The 21,973-nt window shown below is 50.3% G+C and overlaps 1 protein-coding gene across 2 annotated transcripts in view; it reads left to right on the top strand.

Annotated features, from left to right (window-relative positions):
* The window catches only part of LOC138565644 (uncharacterized), a 94,130-nt gene extending 72,841 nt beyond the window's left edge, over window positions 1-21,289 (top strand). For both annotated transcript variants that reach the window (XM_069642994.1, XM_069642995.1), the window contains exon 3: window positions 19,975-21,289. In XM_069642994.1, coding sequence (XP_069499095.1) covers window positions 19,975-21,044 — 1,070 coding nt within the window. In that variant the 3' untranslated portion in view covers window positions 21,045-21,289. The remainder of the gene's footprint in view (window positions 1-19,974) is intronic.
* Window positions 21,290-21,973: the final 684 nt, after the last annotated feature.

Below are 21,973 nucleotides of genomic sequence, written 5' to 3'. Positions count from 1 at the left end.
TGGAGGCTTCAAGGAAAGCTCGGACAAGGCTTCGAAGTTACGGGGAAAAGAGTCCTATGACAGGCAAGCTCCTATATGGGGAGTGCAAGACCTAGCGCTGACACTAGACCCATTGATTGAAAAGAAAAGAGCTGGAGGGCGGCGGGAGTTGCCACTGTGGGGTGTATGTACGTTCAGGGGGAAGTTCATTACTTGGGAAGACTGCAAGGAGTATGTTGGGGAATGACCGCTACAGATTATGTGCTACTTCCAAGCGAGCCACTGATCATCCCAGGGGCGTCATATATACATGAGGCTATTGCGGGGGTAAGGGCTGAAAGCATATTGTACAAGCGCCTACACAGTGAACTTGGCTCCAATGGCCCAAATAATGAAGCAAAGTGGCAACGGGATTTTCTCCATTTCCCGAGAAGCGGCGGCTTGATATTTGCATTCGAAGTAAAAAGATTTCATACAACTCCAAATTTCGCCTCATCCAACGTATGATTGTAAATAGGCTACACTATTCTCCTGCCAAGGCCCGGTTGTTTGATAAAGATTGTACGGGCAAATGCACCACCTGTGCTGAAGGCGAGGTAGACTTATTACACATGCTGCATATCTGCCCACAGTTGTCCACGTGTTGGGAGGGAGTGGCTGCTATACTGTGTGAAGTGATTGGGCAACGGGGACCCTTACCCCCGCAGGTGTGTTTTCTAAGCTTCAGTATGAAAATGGCTGAGGAGAAACGTAGATTCCTGAACCTAGGACTGCTGATTGCCAGAAGATGTTTATTGATGGCATGGACTTTGCAATGGCCACCAATGGTTGATGAATGATTTCACGATGTACCTTGGGCTAATGACATGGAAGAGGTCTATGGGACCCTTGTCCATGCTAGCAGTAGGCCTAAAGACATTTGGCCAGACTTCCGCCAATAACTGGGTGATCATTTTGGGAGGGATACAGAGTCTGATGAGAGCAGTATGATCGGCGTGGGATTATATTGGAATTGTTATAGTGTTGGAAATGTGTGATTTATATGTACTGTGGACTTTGTATTGTCACCAAGTAAACCTAAAGAAACTTTTTTTTACTTTTTTTGAAAAGACCTATGTTCCTTCCAAGCTTGTGACATGTTCACAGTCCCGGCATATTCATTGTTGTCCCCTAATTGAAGCAGAGGTCTGAGCAGATTGAACAGTCTAAATCTCCCACCCCATCCCCCTACCACAACCCTGCGTCTAAATTAACACTCGTTGAATGGTGTGGGTTTCTTCTATCAATGCCTCAGAGACAATGGTTCTCATAGTGTCTGTGTATAACCATTGTCGGCTCCCTTCCAGGACTTTCCCCCTCGTTTCCGCATCCCACTCCGTACACCCACTGGGATAGTCTGCGTGATTATCTTTCTCCAGTCCCCATTTGAGCAGCAAGGCACACCATTCAGCTTGAAATTCTTCAATCCTATCATTCACTACCACAGTAAGCTTCCCCATTATCATCATGTTGTGCACTTTTCCTTCCCATACCACTTTCGTTAAAAAAATAAATATATTATTTATTTATTTATATAGCGCTACAAACCCTCGGGCATCTGCGTGCTGCTTATTGCCCATGGTGTGTGGTGCTCATTTATCGACCTCGGAAGGATGAAAGGCTGAGTTTGGCCCTGCCGGGATTCGAACCTGCATCAGCAGGCTCTGCACAGATGTCAAAGCGAGCGCTCTACTCGCTGCGATATCTGAACGGATATATTTGTGGGGAGCGTTTCATTTTTCCAACATTGGGTTATGGCCAATCTCGCCGCTGTTAACATAGCTTTCCACATCTTCTGAATTCTATGTTCTTCCCTATCTTTTTGTGGGAACCCTAGTAAAGCTTGCTAATGGGATGGTCCTAGGCCAATTGGTCTAGGCCCAACCCTATCCCTGTGATCTCTTTCATCCAGCTCAACACCTCTTTCTAAAACACTGGTACCTTGGGGCACATAGGAGATGCTCCCGCAAACATTTTGGACAATTTCACTGGGTCCCTGTGCCATCCCATTAGCTTTTTAAAGTTGTGCTCTATCGTCGAAGTAAACAATCCTCCCTGGAAGAGCACTCTGTATATTCGTGCCCACTCCTCCTCAGGGATCACTTTACCCACCAACCCTGCCCAATACCTCTGGAAGGTCTCGTTCATAGCTTTGTATAGGTTGGACAGTATGCCCTTCCTTGTTGCGGATTGGTCTAGGACTTTTTCCACAGCTGTTCATTTTTTAGCTGCCCCTTCGCCCACTTTGTCAGGATACCCTTAATGCGGAGATATTTGAATATTGAAATTGAGTCCCCTCCCAGTACATCCCGTACCTTAACCCATTCCTGGAAGCTTCCAACCTCAAACAGTTGTCCCACCCTCTCAAGCCCTGCATCCAACCACCTCTGTGAACGGGCAAATCCCTGGTGTCCCAACTCAAACGGCGGCCCTGTGTGTCTCTGTATTCTGGCCAAACTGACCAAACAAACTCCCAGTGTAGGGTGGGGCGAGACGTTCCAGTATCGATCTTAGCCGGGACCAAAAGTAATCCCTGACCTTCAGAGGGTGTGCAACAAGATCTTCCAGGTAGGTCCAATAGGTCCTCAGATCTACCCTCATATGTTCCAGCAGCCCCCTGATTTGTGCCGCCTTATAATATAATTGGATGTCCGGGAACCCAAATCCCCTTTGTCCCTTAGAAGGGTAAGGGTTGCCATTTTCACCTTGGGGTCTTGTTTCTCCATATGTTTCCCCATATAAATCTACGGAGCTGCCCTGTGACTTCCAAGAAAAACTTTTCCGGGAGCTGTCTCAGAATGGCTGCAAATAAGTATAGCAGTCTGGGGAGCAGTCTGGGGAGCAGGTTCATTTGTATGGAGGTCATCCTACCGTACCATGTCAGTATCAATGGGTGCCACCTCTTTAGGTCAGCCATCAGCTGAGCACGGAAGGGATTATAGTTAGTCCCCACCATCTCCTCTAGATTCCTTGTTACCCAAATGCCCAGGTATTGAATGCTCCTCTGGTTAACTGTCATGTCTTGATAGCTCTCTTTCGTGTCTAGGAGGGGACTCTGCTCCAGTAACGGCAGGATAGCAGATTTTCCCACATTGATTTTGAGTCCCGAGAGGCAGCCATATACCGCAGTCTGGGTCATTAGACCCGGGAGGGAGACTTGGACATTCATAAGGTAGGCCAGTAGATCGTCAGAAAACAGTGAGATATTGCATTCGATTTCTCCCCACACTATACCCTTGATTCGGTCGTTCATTCGAATTGCAATTACCAGTGATATGATATGGCATTTGTAACGTGCCTATACACAAGTGTTTCAAGGCGCGACGAGGCGGGGGGGGGGGAAACAAGGGGAGAACAGACAACGATCCTACTAGGCCCGGTGTCCTTCAGATCGCGCAAGTGCAATGGTAGGGGGACTGGGAAAAGTGCAAGTGCAAGGGGAAGGGGAGAGGGGAAGTGCAGTTCATGGTTAGTAGAATACAAGATAAATAATAGGGCCAGCTGGTGGCAAGTGCAAGGTAAGTGCCGGGAGAAGGGGCTGTAGGATACAGAGACAGTCCCGTAGTGCAGGTAGGCAGTGCAGGGAAGAGTGGCAGGGCCAAGGACCGAGATTGGTGAGTGGCCAGTTGCAGATTCAGTGCAGGTTCAGTGATTTTAGCAGGGGAGAGAGGGAGAGAAAGTGGAGGCAAAGAGGAAGGTTTTGAGGTGCTTCCGGAACCGGAGATGGTTCTCCTCAAGTTTCAGGGAGGCAGGAAGGCTGTTCCAGAGGGAGGCCCCTGCTGCGGAGAGAGATCTACCCCCAGCTCGTTGCTTGGAGAAGCGGCTGACCCTGAGGTAGTTGGAGGTGGATGAGCGAAGAGCTCGAGAAGGAAGATATTTAGGAAGAGAGAGTTGAAGGTATTTTGGGCCAAGGCCCCAGAAGGCCTTGTGGACAATGCAGAGGGTTTTGAACTTAATCCTCGCGGCCACTGGGAGCCAGTGTAGCGATTTCAGTCCTGGTGAGATACGGTCCCTGGGCTTGAGGCCAAGGACAAGTCTCGCAGTCCTGTTCTGGATGAGTTGCAAAGGGCGGAGAGTAGAGGCAGGAAGATTTAGATAGAGGATGTTACAGTAGTCCAGCTTCGAGAGAACCAGGGCTCTGGAGACAGTGAGCTTCTGGGGGAAGGAGAGGAAAGGAAGGATACCTCTGAGGAGGTGTAGCAGGTATTGTGACTTCTTAGAAACGTCAGATATGTGAGGAGAGAAAGAGAGTGTGGAGTCGAAGATGACCCTGAGGTTTTTTGCCTTGCAAGAAGAGGGCCAAGGGAGGGTGGGTGTGCCGATAAGTAGAATCTCAGTCTTACTGGCATTAAGGCAGAGGTCGTTGGCGGCACACCATTCCTGGATAGCAGAAAGACAGTCGGAGATAGGGGAAGAGGAGGCCGAGGGTAGCCTGAAAATGAGCTGGTTATCATCCGCATAGCACTGGAAGTTGGGACAGAGAGCGGCGATGCGGTGAGCAAGAAGTGGCAGGTACTGGTTGAACAGCCAGGGGGAGAGGTTAGATCCCTGGGGGACACCACAGGTAGAGAAAAAGATGTCAGAGAGGAAGGAACCCAGTTGAACCTGGGCGGGTCGATTGGAGAGGAAGGAGGTCAGCCACGTCAGAGCCTGACCAGTGATACCCAGGTTATCACGGAGACGGTGAGCAGGATGGTGTGGTTGACAGTGTCAAAGGCAGAAGAGAGGTCGAGCAAAATGAGAACACAATGGGTGTTAGAGTCAAGGTTTGAGAGCAGGTCCTCACGGATGTCCAGGAGAGCAGTTTCCGTGCTTCTGGCAGCTCTGAAGCCAGACTGATGGTCATGAAGACTACCAACAGATTCAGCATGGAGAGTAAGCTGGGAGATGGCCAGTTTCTCCAGGAGCTTGCCCAGGAAGGAAGTGATAGAGATTGGGCGATAGTTAGCTGGGCAGGAGGAGTCGGAAGAGGGTTTATTAAGAAGGGGGTGCACAAGGGAGTGCTTGAGGGGGGATGGGAAGACTCCGAAGGAGTGATTGCAGAAGTCAGCCAGGGCAGGCGCCAGGGAGTCGATGTGGTCCTTGATAGTTTTGGCGGAACAGGGCTGGACCTGTTTTGACAAGACTTTCATAGATCGGACTTGTCTCGAAACCTCGTCAGCAGAAAAAAGGGGAAAGGCAGAGAAGGTGGGAGGAGGGGTGGCTGCAGAAGGGCCAGAGGGAGAGCAGGGAATAGAGGAGGGGAGGTGATGGGAGGAGAGTGAGGACAGAATGTCCTGAGTTTTTGAAATGAAGTGAGAGGCCAGTGCCGTGCAAAGGGCCTGGGAGGGGTCAGGAGAGGTGGAGACGGCGGCAGGGTTGGCCAGCTCCCTGCAGATTTTAAAGAGTTCGGCCGAATTGTTAGATGCTGCAGAGATGCGGGCTTGGATAAGGGCTCTCTTCTTAGTGAGAACGGAGAGCCGGTATTGCCTTTGGAGCAGGCGGCAGGCCAGTTTGTCAGAGGATGAACATGAAGCGCGCCATTTCCTCTCTGCCACCCTGCACTTGCGTTTAAGGGTGACGAGATCAGAGTCGTACCAGGAGTTACATTTGGCTTTGGGCTTCAGGCGGATTCTCATGACAGGGGCAAGGATATCAAGGGTATCAGATATAGCAGAGTGGAGAGTGGAGAGGGCTGTGTCAGGGTGGGAGTCAGCCGAAGGCGGAGGGGGGCGAGAAGGTGGAAGCGAAAGCCTCAACTGACATGCGATTCATGGGTCGGATGACCGCGAAGGTGGGTGGCAGTGATGAGGGTGGCTTTGCCTGTGGGGTAGGGAAGGTGAGGTGGGAGGATAGGAGAAAGTGATAACTCCAGGAGAGAGGGACAGAGAAGGGAAGGTCAGAAGAGATCAGAGCATCAAGAGTGTGTCCTGCAGAATGTGTCGGCCCAGACGGGAGAATATAGAGTGAGAGAGAGTTGCAGAGGTCGCGAAAGAGTCCAGAGGGAGGACAGGAGGCATCAAGGTGGATATTGAAGTCTCCAAGAAAGAGGAGTTGAGTGGTTGAGGACAGGAGTGAGGAGGAGAGGTCAGCCCACTCAGAAAGGAAGGAGGAAATTTGACCAGGTGGCCGATAGATAGTAGCCACGGTAAGGGAATGGCTAGGAGAGCGAGAGAGAGTCGGCAGACAAGGCATTCAAAGGAGGAGTAGGTCTGCGTAGGGGTGACAGTGGCAGGAATCCACTCGGGGAAGATAAGGGCCACACCCCCCCAGCACGGTTGGGCCTGGGCAAGGAGAGGATCTTGTAACCGTCAGGTAGGAGTGTGTCAAAGCTGGTGACAGAGCTGGCCGTGAACCATGTCTCAGTGAGACCGAGGATGTCAAGGTCCAGTTCCTCAAGAAGGCGACAGATATCAGAGGAATGTTTGACGGCAGAGCGAGAGTTGAGAGTGGCAATGAGGAGAAGGTTGCCATCCTTAAAGGACTTCCGGGGAGGGGTACAGATCAGAGGTACGCCCTGAGGAGGTGAAGAGGAAGGAGCAAGAGAGAGGGCAGGGTGAGAGGGTGGAGGCAAGGTATCCGAGGACAGAGAAGAGGGGACAGCAGGAGAGGAAAGGAAGTTCATGAGGCGCAGGAAGCGTCTATCAAAGAGGTGGAGGTTGGCCTGAGGGTCTTGGACCAAGACGGTCCCATTAGCGTAGACATTAACGATGGCCTTAGAGGAGCGGAAGGGGGCCAAGAGGACATCTCAACGGGTGCCACCATTAATGGGAGAAGAGGAGAAGGGAGAGAGCATAGAGACCATATGAAGGGTCCATTGGTCAGGGGAAGGCACGAAAAAGAGGATGTCAGTAAGAGTTTCCTTGGAGGAGGCACTGGTATAGGTGTCAGCGATAGGGAGGCCTGGGTTGGAGACCAGGATATCCTTTTTAAACTTATTCCTACCAGATTTAGTGAGGAGAGCAGGATAGTCAATGGAGAAGCAGTTAGAGAAGATAGGAGCGATAGAGAGCACCATGGAATAAGGTGGGAGTGGGGGGGAAGACAGACGAGAGCAAGCGGACAGGAGTGAAAGCAGCAAGCCCTAGTTTACCACAATTACAGAGCAACAGTAGCACAGTAAATACGAATTAGGTACCCAGTGGAGAGGCCACCTAAGTTTGAGAGTCCTGCAAGGGGAGAAAAAGCCCTAGTTTACCACAATTAGCGGTACACACTGAAGTGTAGAAACCATGTAAGTGAAAAGGAAAGGAAGGTGTAGGATGTTGGGCTGGGCAGCAGGTGGAGCTAACCAGAAAGAATGGTGGACCGGCGCCTGGCGTCCCCTGCGGACACTTGCAGACACAGGGAGCCGCAGCCTTAGGAGCCGTCCTTTGCCTAAGGGGGCCCTTAGCCGAGGGAGGCTGCCGGGCAGGGAGGCTGCCCCGGGGGGTGGGAATTTAAGGCAGGAGGAGAGGAAGGGGAGGGGGGGTGTGGGCGGGCAGGGAGGCGGGAAGGGAGTGGGGAGAGGAGGACCAGGAAGTGCGGTGGAGGGAGGGGGCAGGGGGCAGCACAATGCGCTTGGAGCGCCAACAAGCAAAAAAAATGCCTGAATTAAACTTACTGCAGGCCCAACAGGGCCTGGAAGGCAGCCTCACAGCAGGCCACACAGGGCTACGGGTGACCGCTCAATCCCGCTCAGGCTCAACAAGAGTGGCTCCATTGTGAGGGCGTTCAACAGTGGGGAGAGAGGGCATCCCTGCCTAGTACCTCTCGTGAGTTTGAAGGTCTCCGTGAGTCCCCTGTTTATCCGAATCTTTGCCCTGGGCTTGTTATATACTTCTGCCACCCATTTCAGGAAGTTTGTTCGCAGCCCTATCCTTCCCAGGCCACTAGGCATGCATCCAGACCTCCCACTTGTGCCCTGTGAATCAGGTTGATAGTCTTCCTGATGTTATCTGATCCTTGTCTTCCCCTAATGAATCCCACTTGGTCCCCATGCACTACAAGTGGCATAAACCCTCCAGTCCTGTTCCCAGGACCTTTGCCAGTATCTTTACATCTACATTGAGGAGGGAAATGGGCATAAAAGAAGTGCACGTAGTGGTGTTATTCCCCATCTTTGGGATCACAACAATGATTGCCGCCATCATCGTGGGGGTGCGGGGTGGGTTCACCTCCCAGGCATGCCTCAAATACCTTTACTAGAAACGGGGCTAACAGGGATTAAATAGTTTGGAAAATGTTATCTTTTGTTTTGGTTGTTTGTTTCGTGAAACCGTCTTCTCCCGGGGCAGTCCCTGATTTCATCCCGGTGATGACTTCCTCTATGGTTATGAGGTTCTCAAGGTTTTCCACCATCTCTTTGTGGAGCCCTGGGATTGGTAACCTTCTCAGGAATTCGTCTATTTGGGTCTCCTCCCCCACCCATTCCGACGAGTAGAGGGGACTGAAGTATTTTACAAATTCACTCCCAATGCTCTTGATGTCCTATAGGCACCTATTCTCCTAGTCTTAATAGCCCTTATGGTTCTCCTCTTTTTCTCCTCCCTCAGTCTCCAGGCCAGGATCCTATCTGCCCTGCCCCCCTTCTTGTGGAATTTCTGTTTAAGGAACAGGAGTTTTTTTCTGTGTCCTGTGTCAGGACGTCTTTCAATTGTCTTATACAGTCAGAGCTCTTTCACCTTGGCAGGCAAAATATACTGTCCTTGGGTACCTGCCGGTTGTATCTGCTCTATTTTCTTACAGAGCGTGACCTCCCTCTCCCCCCCTTTCTCTCTTTTTCTTGGAACCTATTCTCATCAGAGTCCCCCGAATAGTTGCCTTGAAGCCCTCCCAGACTAATTGGATTCCCACCTTCCCTGTGTCATTGAAAAGGAAGTACTCCTTGATTCCCCTAAGCAGTTCCTGTTGCACTGCTTTCTCCAGCATGAGGTCTGGCATGGATTCACATGTTCATGAATATTTCCCGTCGTCAGGCTGGAAATCCTAGGTAAAGAAAAAATCAGTATCAGTTTCGTTTCTGATCTGTCTTTCTTAGTAGTAACCAATCACTGATCTCTAGGTCATACTGCCCCCAGCCAATGACTGCCCTCTCCCTAAGTCCCGCCTCTGGCAGCCATCCTCAGATTTTTACCGCACGCTCAAGTGTTGGGAGTCCTCGTGTTTAGCTCTCGAGTTTTTTTACTGCATTTTCACGCTTTTTCAGGAGAATTTCAAATTTTTTCGGTTTAATCGAGCCTCAAGCTCCACCGTTTCTACTTCCGATAACGGGGACCCGTGTCGGATTCTTCTACGCCCATCAAGGGTGAAGATTTCATCGAGCCACGCTTTTGGAGGACTCCAGAACTTTCTCAGGCCCATCTCGGACATGGTCCAGGAGAAGGAAAGCTCGACGCCCGGGAAGCTGTTCAGGGTCTGCCCTGCATGCCAGCTTCAGAATGTCTTCAAGGAGGATGAACACTCCCTTTGCCTCTACTGCCTGCATGAGGACAAGACGCACGTGGAGAAGGACTGTGCGTTTTGCGGGAACATGTCGAAGCGGACCATAAAGGACCGCCATCTGCGTCTCGCCAACTGGCTGGAAGGGAAGAGCCCGTCAGGCGAGAAAAAGAAGAAGTCTGAGCGGTCTTCTAAGACCTTTGAGGGCACCCCGGCGACAGGGGCCCAACAGAAGGCCAAGCACCGCAAGTCTGCGGGCACCGGGAGCGCCGAACGGTCGGGCTCTTCGGTTGTCAGGCAGGGCGCAGCCTCCCCGGCGCCATCAACCACGAGCCAACGCTCTGGCTCGGGTAAGAGGAAGTCCGAGCACCCGGCGAAGCTTCTGGAGAGGCCCCGGTCGAGCTCGAAGGCCAATTCGGAGGGGGAGCGAGGCGGTGATCCCCCTTCCCCCCCCCTAAGGAGAAGGCAGTGAGCGCACCTAAGGTGACGAAAGTCTTGATCCACCCGGCCAAGGCCTCTATCGAGACAGTCGCGGCGGCCCTGGCTCAGCCTGTGGAGGCTACACCAGTGGAGGCGACCTCGGGGCCCAGAGTCTCCCTGCCACTGTGGGGGGGAGTCCTCTTTCAAGCCCATCGACAGGACCCCCCGTGAAACCTCCGACGGAGAAGAAAAAGGGGGGGCAGGAGGCCATTGTGGATTCGATCAGCTCCTCTTCAGAGGTTGAGGCCGAAGTCTTAAGCCATGGCATTGGCGTGGAGGAAGACCAGCCCGTCGGGAGGGACCCCGACGAGGGGGACGACGAGAACGTCGAGGGTACCGACGAAGTTCCTGTCCGCCCGTCGGAACCCCCTCAACCAGTGCCGCAAGACAACTCGGTGGCCATTTTGTTGGCTATACAGTCCTTATGCTCGGAGATAAGGACGAGATCACCCCTTCTGGGAGCCCTCCTCCTAAGAGAAGGATTCATCCTCCACCTCCTTTTCAACCATCACGCCCGTCTCAGCCCTCCTCCCCATCCATGACGCGGGGGGATGACACGGGGACGGACACGGCTGCGACGGGTACAGACGACGAAGTTTACGGCGAGGATCCTCCATCGTCACCTCCTCCCCGGGCTTCCCCGCCCAACGAGATTGGATTGTTTCATGCCATGATCGCCAGGGCATCCAAGCTTTTCCAGCTCTGCCCAGAAGAGAAGAAGAAGGAAGGCTTCCTTTATCAACGGCGCGAGACCAAGAGGAAGACGGTCCTCGCTGTACCCCTACTGGACGATATCTGGGATGAGGGTATCTCCCTCCTCAAGAACCCATCCACAATGCCTGCGAGAAGGGATCGGTACGAGAAGAAGTACCGGGTCCCGGACGTGGCCCCCTTGTGCCTTCGGGCACAGTCGACCCCGGACTCGGTCGTCTCCGCGGCGGCCAGGAAGAAAGCGGGGGTGGGGGAGCATCGGCCTCCATGTCAACTTCCCCCCTCGGACGGCGAGGGAAAGAAATTGGACACGATGATGGGACGCAGAGTCATCTCATCGGCAGCGACGACGATTAAGGCTGCCAACGCCTTGGCTATCGTAGCACGCTACGACAGGGAGTTGTGGTACAAGATCGCCCCCCCTGCTGGACTTCCTACCGGACGACAAGAGGGCTGAGGCCCTGGAGATCTTGTAGGAAGGGGAAGTGGCGTCGGACCACGCCATTACGGTAGCGACGGACATCGCTGATACTGGTTTTCGCCAGTTGGGCAACGGCGTGTGCCTTAGACGGCGTGGATGGCTCAAGGCAACAGACTTCCGGCAGGATGTGCAGACCAGAGTTTTGGACATGCCGTTCGACGGGAACAACCTGTTTGGGAAAACAGTGGACGATTCCCTGCAAGCCATCAAGACGGACACGGAGACGGCCCGGGCTCTTGGTGTTCTCCAGCAACGACGGCCGCCCTTTCGGAGCACCGGAGGCAAGCAGGGTGCCTCCAAAGGTTCCGGCGGCGGATATTCCACCTACCGCCAAGTGGCCCGTTCGTCGTCACAGGAAGCCTACAGGGGACGAGGCAAGTCGGGCGGACCCCGCCGTCGTCGCCAGGGAGGACAAGGCGGCAAAGCCTCGTCGAAGCAGGACTGAACCGGCCATGGGGTCGGGCCCCCACCGAAGCAACCCGGTGGGAGGCCGGCTGGCGAACTTCATCGGTGTGTGGGAGTCCATCTCCACCGACCGTTGGGTGCTGGATGCCCTGGCCCAGGGTCACGCGCTCGAGTTTCTAAAGAAGTGCCCGCGCGTCCGTCCCCCCCCCACCCCCCCTGTGGCCAGGAAGGAACATCACGTCCCTCAACTTCTCTTGGAGGTAAAGGCGATGCTCAAGAAAGGCGCCATCGAGCTCGTCCCAAAGAGGCTTCGGGGCTCCGGAGTTTACTCCAGATACTTCCTCGTGAAGAAGACAGGAGGATGGCGACCCATCCTGGACCTACGACGACTGAGCAAATTCATCAAGGCACAGAAGTTCCGGATGGTCACCCTCCAGCACGTCCTGGGTCAGCTGGAGGAGGGCGATTTCCTGTCGTCGTTGGATTTGGAGGATGCCTACTTCCATATCCCCATTCTAAAGGGACACCGAAAGTTTCTCAGATTCGTGGTCCAAGGGCGGCACTACCAGTTCAGAGCCCTTCCCTTCGGATTGAGGTCGGCACCCAGGGTGTTCACCAAGTGCCTCGCACCGGTGGCAGCGCGGCTGCGCCTGGAGGGGATCCACGTCTACCCCTACCTGGACGACTGGCTCATCCGAGCAAAGACAAGGGAGCTCGCCGCGGAACACACACGGCGAGGACCGTCCAACTACTCACGGACCTGGGATTCTCCATAAACTATGCCAAGTCCCACCTGGTGCACGCGAAAGACGCACTGTTTCTGGGAGCGAAACACGACACAGTGGCGCTTCTGGCCTCGCCGTCGGAGGAAAGAACGAGGGCCATCTTAGGCAAGGTGCAGCGGAATGATGTCTTCTTGCATTTATCTCATCCGCCTGTGCAGGCTTCGGATGCGCCCGTTGCAGGAGTTCCTGGACGCTCGCTGGGTCCAGATGACGGGCAGCTTCGAGGACAGGCTAACACTCGACAAGAGTTTCCGACGAGCGATCCGGTGGTGGGGCACCCGTGCGCATCTGATGGCGGGCATGGACTTCCAGACCCCGGGCCACCAGAAGACAGTGACCACGGATGCCTCCCTGGAAGGGTGGGGAGCGCACACCGAAAATCTGCACGCGAGAGGCCTTTGGCTTCCGACGGAGAAATCCCTCCATATCAACGTCCTGGAGCTCCGTGCAGTGTTTTGGGCAAGGTGGTGAGGATCTTCACCGACAACACCACCACCATGTTCTACATCAGGAAGCAGGGCGGTACCAGATCCCCAGCCCTGTCCAAGGAGGCGCAGGATCTGTGGCATTGGGCCGTCGCCCAAGGGATGTTCCTGGTGCCGTTTCATCTGGCAGGAATAAAAAACACCATCGCCGACTCGCTCAGCAGAGAGCTGCGCTCGTGCCACGAGTGGGAACTACGACAGGATCTAGTGGACCGCCTCTTCCGACGCTGGGGCACGCCCCAGATCGATCTGTTTGCGACGGCGACGAACTCCAAGTGACGGAGGTTCGCCAGCAGGTTTCCCCAGCCGAGGAGCATGGGCGATGCTTTCTAGTTCCCCTGGGAGGGCCTATTTCTGTACGCATTCCCTCCTTTACCGTTGCTGATCCGGCTCTTCAACCAGCTCAAGAGGTCACGGTGCAGGATGATACTCGTCGCACCCGCGTGGCCGAGGCAGATATGGTTCCCGGACCTTCTGGACTTGTCAGCGTCCCCGTCAATCAAGCTGCCAGTGGACGCGGATCTTCTCTCCAGGGAAGGAGGCGACATCCTCCATCACGACCCAAAGTCGCTGAACTTGCAGGCCTGGCTCCTGCAGCGCTAAAGTTTGGAGGTTACGACATACCGGCCGACTGCAGAGAGGTTCTTGCAAAGGCCAGGGCGTCCTCAACTCTTAAATGCTACGGACACAAATGGAAGAGGTTCTCTGTCTGGTGCCACGCACAGAATATTAACCCTCTACGGATTACGGCTCCGCAAGTACTGCTGTACCTACTGACGCTGGCCAAGGCTGGACTAGCGCACGCTTCCATCAAGATTCATCTTGCTGGGATCTCCCGATACACCAGAACCACGGGACGGACGTCCTTGAGGTCTCGTCGTCTGGTGAAGGAGTTCATGAAGGGACTGTTCAGATCGTTCCCGCCGGTGAAGGCGCCGGCCGCGGCGTGGGAGCTCAACGTGGTGCTGACCAAGCTCATGGGACCTCCGTTCGAGCCTCTGCACTCAGCTTCTTTGACGTTCTTGTCGTGGAAAACAGCGTTCCTTGTAGCCATCACCTCCGCACAACGAGTGGGAGAGATCCAGGCCATTTCCTGCAAGCCCCCGTACTTGATTTTTCACGACACGAGGGTAGTGCTCAGGATGCACCCCTCCTTCATGCCCAAGGTGCCGTCGGACTTCCACCTCAACGAACCCTTGGTGTTGCCTGTTTTCTTCCCGTCGCCTTCGTCGCCGGCTGAAAGGGCTTTGCACTCGCTGGATGTGGCTAGAGCGCTGAAGTTCTACGTGGACCGCACGAAGAGCTTTCGGAAGACGTTGCAATTTTTTGTGAACTTTGGACCTGTCAATCAGGGGAAGGCTCTCTCAAAGGCTTCCATTTCCAGATGGCTCTCGGGCTGTATCATGTACTGTCATCGGTTGGCAAACCGACCGCTGCCCGGCCGTCCGAGAGCCCATTCCACCAGAGCGATCGCAGCTACCACAGCGTTCCTATCTGGTGTGCCCCTGCTGGACATCTGCAGGGCTGCTACGTGGAGGTCGGCGCACACCTTCACGAAATTCTACTGCGTCGACCGGGATTCCAGGGAGGAGTCCAGGGTCGGCCAAGCAGTGCTGCGCAACGTGTTCGCCTAAGGTGAGCCTGGTGAGGAGGTAAGATTTGCTTAATGTTGAGTTTGATGTAATGCTTAATGTTGAGCCTTTGCCACCTCCCGTGGTTGTGCATGTGTGTACTGCTATGTATTCTTTATTCATGAGCATGTGAATCCATGCCAGACCCCATGCTGGAGAAGGAACAAGTTACTTACCTGTAACTGTTGTTCTCCAGCACTGTTGTTCTCCAGCATGGGTGTGGCATGGATTCACATGCGAACCCTCCCGCCTACCCCTCTGCGGCTCTTCACTTGGTCATACTGCCTCTTCACGTGCTACCAAATCTGAAGATGGCTGCCAGAGGTGGGGCTTAGGTAGAGGGCAGTCATTGGCTGTGGTCAGCATGACGCAGAGATCAGTGATTGGTTACTACTACGAAAGACAGATCAGAAACGAAACTGATACTGGTTTTTTCTTTACCGAGGATTCCCAGCCTGACGACGGGGAATATTCATGAGCATGTGAATCCATGCCAGACCCATGCTGGAGAACAACAGTTACAGGTAAGTAACTTGTTCCTTTTGCACTCTTCTTGCAAATACAATGAGGGAGATTACTCCTGATGCACTCTTCTTGCAAATACAATGAGGGAGATTACTCCCGATGCACTCTTCTTGCAAATACAATGAGGGAGATTACTCCCGATGCACTCTTCTTGCAAATACAATGAGGGAGATTACTCCCGATGCACTCTTCTTGCAATCTTCTTGAAAATACAGTGAGGGAGATTACTCCTTATGCACTCTTCTTGCAAATACAATGAGGGAGATTACTCCCGATGCACTCTTCTTGCAAATACAGTGAGGGAGATTACTCCTGATGCACTCTTCTTGCAATCTTCTTGCAAATACAATGAAGGAGATTACTCCTGATGCACTCTTCTTGCAATGCAAATACAGTGAGGGAGATTACTCCTGATGCACTCTTCTTGCAAATACAATGAGGGAGATTACTCCTGATGCACTCTTCCTTTCAGATACAATGAGGTAGATTACTCCTGATGCACTCTTCTTGCAAATACAATGAGGGAGATTACTCCTGATGCACTCTTCCTTTCAGATACAATGAGAGAGATTACTCCCGATGCACTCTTCTTGCAAATACAGTGAGGGAGTTTACTCCCGATGCTCTCTTCTTGCAAATACAGTGAGGGAGATTACTCCCGATGCACTCTTCTTGCAAATACAATGAGGGAGATTACTCCCGATGCACTCTTCTTGCAAATACAATGAGGGAGATTACTCCCGATGCACTCTTCTTGCAAATACAATGAGGGAGATTACTCCCGATGCACTCTTCCTTTCAGATACAATGAGGGAGATTACTCCTGATGCACTCTTCCTTTCAGATACAATGAGGTAGATTACACCTGATGCACTCTTCTTGCAAATACAGTGACAGAGATTACTCCTGATGCACTCTTCTTGCAAATACAATGAGGGAGATTACTCCCGATGCACTCTTCTTGCAAATACAATGAGGGAGATTACTCCCGATGCACTCTTCTTGCAAATACAATGAGGGAGATTACTCCCGATGCACTCTTCTTGCAAATACAATGAGGTAGATTACTTCTTATGCACTCTTCTTGCAAATACAATGAGGGAGATTACTCCTGATCCACTCTTCTTGCAAATACAATGAGGGAGATTACTCCCGATGCACTCTTCTTGCAAATACAATGAGGGAGATTACTCCCGATGAACTCTTCTTGCAAATATAGTGAGGGAGATTACTCCTGATGCAATCTTCCTTTCAGATACAATGAGGGAGATTACTTCTGATGCACTCTTCTTGCAAATACAATGAGGGAGATTACTCCCGATGCACTCTTCTTGCAAATACAATGAGGGAGATTAGTCCTTATGCACTCTTCTTGCAAATACAGTGAGGGAGATTACTCCTGATGCACTCTACTTGCAAATACAATGTGGGAGATTACTCCCGATGCACTCTTCTTGCAATCTTCTTGCAAATACAGTGAGGGCGATTACTCCCGATGAACTCTTCTTGCAAATACAATGAGGGAGATTACTCCTGATGCACTCTTTCTTTCAGATACAATGAGAGAGATTACTCCCGATGCACTCTTCTTGCAAATACAGTGAGGGAGTTTACTCCCGATGCTCTCTTCTTGCAAATACAGTGAGGGAGATTACTCCCGATGCACTCTTCTTGCAAATACAATGAGGGAGATTACTCCCGATGCACTCTTCTTGCAATCTTGCAAATACAGTGAGGGAGATTACTCCTGATGCACTCTACTTGCAAATACAATGTGGGAGATTACTCCCGATGCACTCTTCTTGCAATCTTCTTGCAAATACAGTGAGGGCGATTACTCCCGATGAACTCTTCTTGCAAATATAGTGAGGGAGATTACCTCTGATGCACTCTTCTTGCAAATACAATGAGGGAGATTACTCCTGATGCAATCTTCCTTTCAGATACAATGAGGGAGATTACTCCTGATGCACTCTTGCAAATACAATGAGGGAGATTACTCCCGATGCACTCTTCTTGCAAATACAGTGAGGGAGATTACCTCTGATGCACTCTTCTTGCAAATACAATGAGGGAGATTACTCCTGATGCACTCTTCTTGCAAATACAGTGAGGGAGATTACTCCCGATGCACTCTTCCTTTCAGATACAATGAGGGAGATTACTTCCGATGCACTCTTCTTGCAAATACAATGAGGGAGATTACTCCCTATGCACTTTCTTGCAATCTTCTTGCAAATACAGTGAGGGAGATTACTCCTGATGCACTCTTCTTGCAAATACAATGAGGGAGATTACTCCCTATGCACTCTTCTTGCAATCTTCTTGCAAATACAGTGAGGGAGATTACTCCTGATGCACTCTTCCTTTCAGATACAATGAGGGAGATTACTCCCGATGCACTCTTCCTTTCAGATACAATGAGGGAGATTACTTCTGATGCACTCTTCTTGCAAATACAATGAGGGAGATTACACCCGATGCACTCTTCTTGCAAATACGGTGAGGGAGATTACTCCTGATGCACTCTTCTTGCAATCTTCTTGCAAATACAGTGAGGGAGATTACTTCCAATGCACTCTTCTTGCAAATATAGTGATTGCACTCTTCTTGCAAATACAGTGAGGGAGATTACTCCCGATGCACTCTTCTTGCAAATACAGTGAGGGAGATTACTCCCGATGCACTCTTCTTGCAAATACAGTGAGGGAGATTACTCCCGATGCACTCTTCCTTTCAGATACAATGAGGGAGATTACTCCCGATGCACTCTTCTTGCAAATACAATGAGGGAGATTACTCCCGATGCACTCTTCTTGCAATCTTCTTGCAAATACAGTGAGGGAGATTACTTCCAATGCACTCTTCTTGCAAATATAGTGATTGCACTCTTCTTGCAAATACAGTGAGGGAGTTTACTCTTGATGCACTCTTCTTGCAAATACAGTGAGGGAGATTACTCCTGATGCACTCTTCTTACAAATACAGCGAGGGAGATTACACTCGATGCACTCTTCCTTTCAGATACAATGAGGGAGATTACTCCCGATGCACTCTTCTTGCAAATACAGTGAGGGAGTTTACTCCTGATGCACTCTTCCTTTCAGATACAGTGAGGGAGATTACTCCTGATGTACTCTTCTTGCAAATACAATGAGGGAGATTACTCCCGATGCACTGTTCTTGCAATCTTCTTGCAAATACAGTGAGGGAGATTACTCCTGATGCACTCTTCTTGCAAATACAATGAGGGAGATTACTCCCGATGCACTCTTCTTGCAAATACGGTGAGGGAGATTACTCCTGATGCACTCTTCTTGCAATCTTCTTGCAAATACAGTGAGGGAGATTACTTCCAATGCACTCTTCTTGCAAATATAGTGATTGCACTCTTCTTGCAAATACAGTGAGGGAGTTTACTCCTGATGCACTCTTCTTGCAAATACAGTGAGGGAGATTACTCCTGATGCACTCTTCTTACAAATACAGCGAGGGAGATTACACTCGATGCACTCTTCCTTTCAGATACAATGAGGGAGATTACTGCCGATGCACTCTTCTTGCAAATACAGTGAGGGAGTTTACTCCTGATGCACTCTTCCTTTCAGATACAGTGAGGGAGATTACTCCTGATGCACTCTTCTTGCAAATACAATGAGGGAGATTACTCCCGATGCACTCTTCTTGCAAATACGGTGAGGGAGATTACTCCTGATGCACTCTTCTTGCACTCTTCTTGCACTCTTCTTGCAATCTTCTTGCAAATACAGTGAGGGAGATTACTTCCAATGCACTCTTCTTGCAAATATAGTGATTGCACTCTTCTTGCAAATACAGTGAGGGAGATTACTCCCGATGCACTCTTCTTGCAAATACAGTGAGGGAGATTACTCCCGATGCACTCTTCTTGCAAATACGGTGAGGGAGATTACTCCTGATGCACTCTTCTTGCAATCTTCTTGCAAATACAGTGAGGGAGATTACTCCTTATGCACTCTTCTTGCAAATACAGTGAGGGAGATTACTACTTATGCACTCCTCTTGCAAATACAGTGAGGGAGAGCACTCTTTAACTGTCACACTTTGTTCAATCTTGGAGCACACTTGTGAAGAAATAATTAGCGGGAACATTGGACAAGAGCAGAGTTTATCAGTATGTCCTCAGTTGCTGTGGAGTTCTTTTCTGCAAGCACTAAGAGATTTTGAGCGGTATGAAGCACGATTTCACGAACACTCCAGTTTGAGGAGTTTGTTCTCAGGGCAGCGTCCCTTATGGCACCACAGATTTTGGCATTTGTGGAGAAGGTGATGGGAGATTCAAACAAATTAAGATGGGATTTGCGGATATTTGCAAGTAGCAAGTAGATCATATTCCTGTTTTATCCGGGTTGGGTTTGGGCTGAGAAATGTGTTCTAACACAAGGGAGGGACCATGAATCCTCTTCTGAAGAGGTCACTGTTGGACATTAACAAATTATGTTTTCTCTACTTCACCGTACATATTTCCCATTTTACCCGTCTGACTTAGCTTTACAAGCTCTACAAATATATTGTTTTAGACATGCATGTTATTTCTTTTTCTGCTTCACTCCCAAACTTTAGTAAAGTGCAACTAAAATCTTTGTTGGTTTCTACCTCATATTTTCCAACTATGTAGAAATTCACCACCATTTAGCACACAATCTGGCATTACTGACGGGTGAAACACCACATTCTGAGCAGCCTGAGAGCTGATCCAGGTCCCACACAACAAGGATAAAAACATTTGCACCCACAAACTAAATGTGTGTGCCGATGCGGTTTAATATAACCAAAAACAGACTGAATGCCATGTTGGCTTCACTCTTAGCTCACCCAAAGAAGTGTTTGTCCTTTTAAGTGTTAGTTATTGCATCATAAATGACACTCAAAATTGTCTGTCACCTCTATTAGTTGTGATAGTTGTGTCAATAGGGGTTGTACTTTTTTATCTGCTGTAGTGACTGAACACAAACAAACCTTTGTGCTGTGAAGTGGGATAAAATAAATACTGTAATCTTTCCTTTTTTCAACAGAAAGTTGGGCCATTACCAAGTCTAAGAGGTTGCGAGGAGCTGACCCAAGATGGAGTGCTGTCCAGAGGAAGAAGAGAAACTTTGCTGAAGATGGACATGACCAGTCCACTGCATGGGACAAGAAATCAACAAGCTCGCAGGACAGTCAAACACCTGGTGCATGTACCGAACATGGGGAAAGCTTTACAGATCCATCCAACATCATAGGACATAAGGGATCTCCTATTAAAGGGAAACCCCAAAAAGGCACGTACCGTGGAAAGCGGTTTACCCAGCATTCACTACTTATGGTACATTTGAAGAACTGCTTCAAGGAGCAAGCTTTTCCAGGCAGGGTAATTGGAAAGTGCTTTCCTAACCAGTCCAACCTTATCCTACGTAAGCGATCCCACAGGGGGGAAAACCGGTATAAGTGTATAGAGTGTGAAAAATGCTTCAGTCAGCGCTGCAATCTGTACACACATCGGAGAATACATACAGGAGACAGGCCATACCAGTGCACTGCATGTGAGAAAAACTTCACTCAGAAAGCCAATCTAGACACACATCAGAGAATCCATACTGGGGAGAGGCCGTTCCAGTGCACTGCATGTGAGAAAAACTTCACTCAGAAATCCAGTCTAGAACAACATCAAAGAATCCATACTGGGGAGAGGCCATACCAGTGCACTGTATGTGAGAAAAGCTTTACTCATAAATACAACCTAGACCAACATCAGAGAACTCATACTGGGGATAGGCCATTCCAGTGCACTGCATGTGAGAAAAGCTTCGCTCAGAAATCCAACCTAGACACACATCAGAGGATGCATACTGGGGAGAGGCCATTCCAGTGCACTGCATGTGAGAAAAGCTTCGCTCAGAAATCCACTCTAGAACAACATCAAAGAATCCATACTGGGGAGAGGCCATTCCAGTGCACTGCATGTGAGAAAAGCTTTACTCATAAATCCAACCTAGACCAACATCAGAGAACCCATACTGGGGAGAGGCCATTCCAGTGCACTGCATGCGGGAAAAGCTTCACTCATAAATCCGGTCTACACAAACACAAGAGGATTCATACTTAGGAAAGCCTGTTATACCATATAGAGTGTGTTAAAAGCTTTATATATAATCTATGCAATGATGAAAGAATTTGTTCTTGTAAGGAGACGTTTTACACCCTCATTCAAAGAATATGTTCATATTTTTACTCATTTGTCGTGTTTTAGAAGATGGCAGAAAACCCATGTTGGGGTTGCTGGGAATTAGGAGGGGTTTGGTTATAATAGGTTTTAATGTTTGTAGATAAAGAACACCTTCGCTGATGTTAGTCCATGGTCCACTGTATTTATTGGTCCCCAATTGAAGAAGAACCCTGAGCAGATGACCGTATCCTGGGGTGTAGCTAACTTTACCATCCAAAATGGCCTTTCCCCTTGAAATTGCACCCACGTATTGGCAGAATACAGATGGTATTATTCTCTTTTGCTTTACTTTTTCAGGTAATGTGTGCAATCCATTGACCAAACGTGGAATCTTGACCACTTCTTGGGTATTCTCTGACTGGAGTTCAGAGGAATGGATTTAAGTGATGGAAGTGGCGTGGGTGTTTTCTCAGCCGATATGGTTGACGCCCTGCATTGGACATTGCCTGGTGTGGGGATCCTTCCCTGTTTCTAACCTTATATTTGTTTTACATTACAGGTGACATGGCTCATATTGCTAATGGATCGTTGTTGCCTCTAATGCAAATAAAAATGTTAATAGAGAACTTGGAATGCATAATTAAAGTATGAAGGTTTGAAGACTGTGCTGGGCTTATAACGGTTGGGGGGAGTGGTGCTGCTGTGCACAGTGCAGAGTGTTCTCCTAGAGGGACATGGCTAATCCACAAATGCTGTTAATTTCTTCGGGGGCGTACACAATGATACAACTTGTAAAATGTTAATCTGCAGAAGCCTCAGAACAACAAAAACATTTTTAAGAAACCAGAAGCGCAAGAAAAGCCCTCTGC

Source organism: Ambystoma mexicanum, chromosome 1p (assembly GCF_040938575.1).
Source record: "Ambystoma mexicanum isolate Mex_15411 chromosome 1p, UKY_AmexF1_1, whole genome shotgun sequence".
Classification (NCBI taxonomy): domain Eukaryota; kingdom Metazoa; phylum Chordata; class Amphibia; order Caudata; family Ambystomatidae; genus Ambystoma; species Ambystoma mexicanum.
Note: the sequence above shows the minus strand (reverse complement) of the source record. Positions and strands in the feature narration are given on the sequence as shown.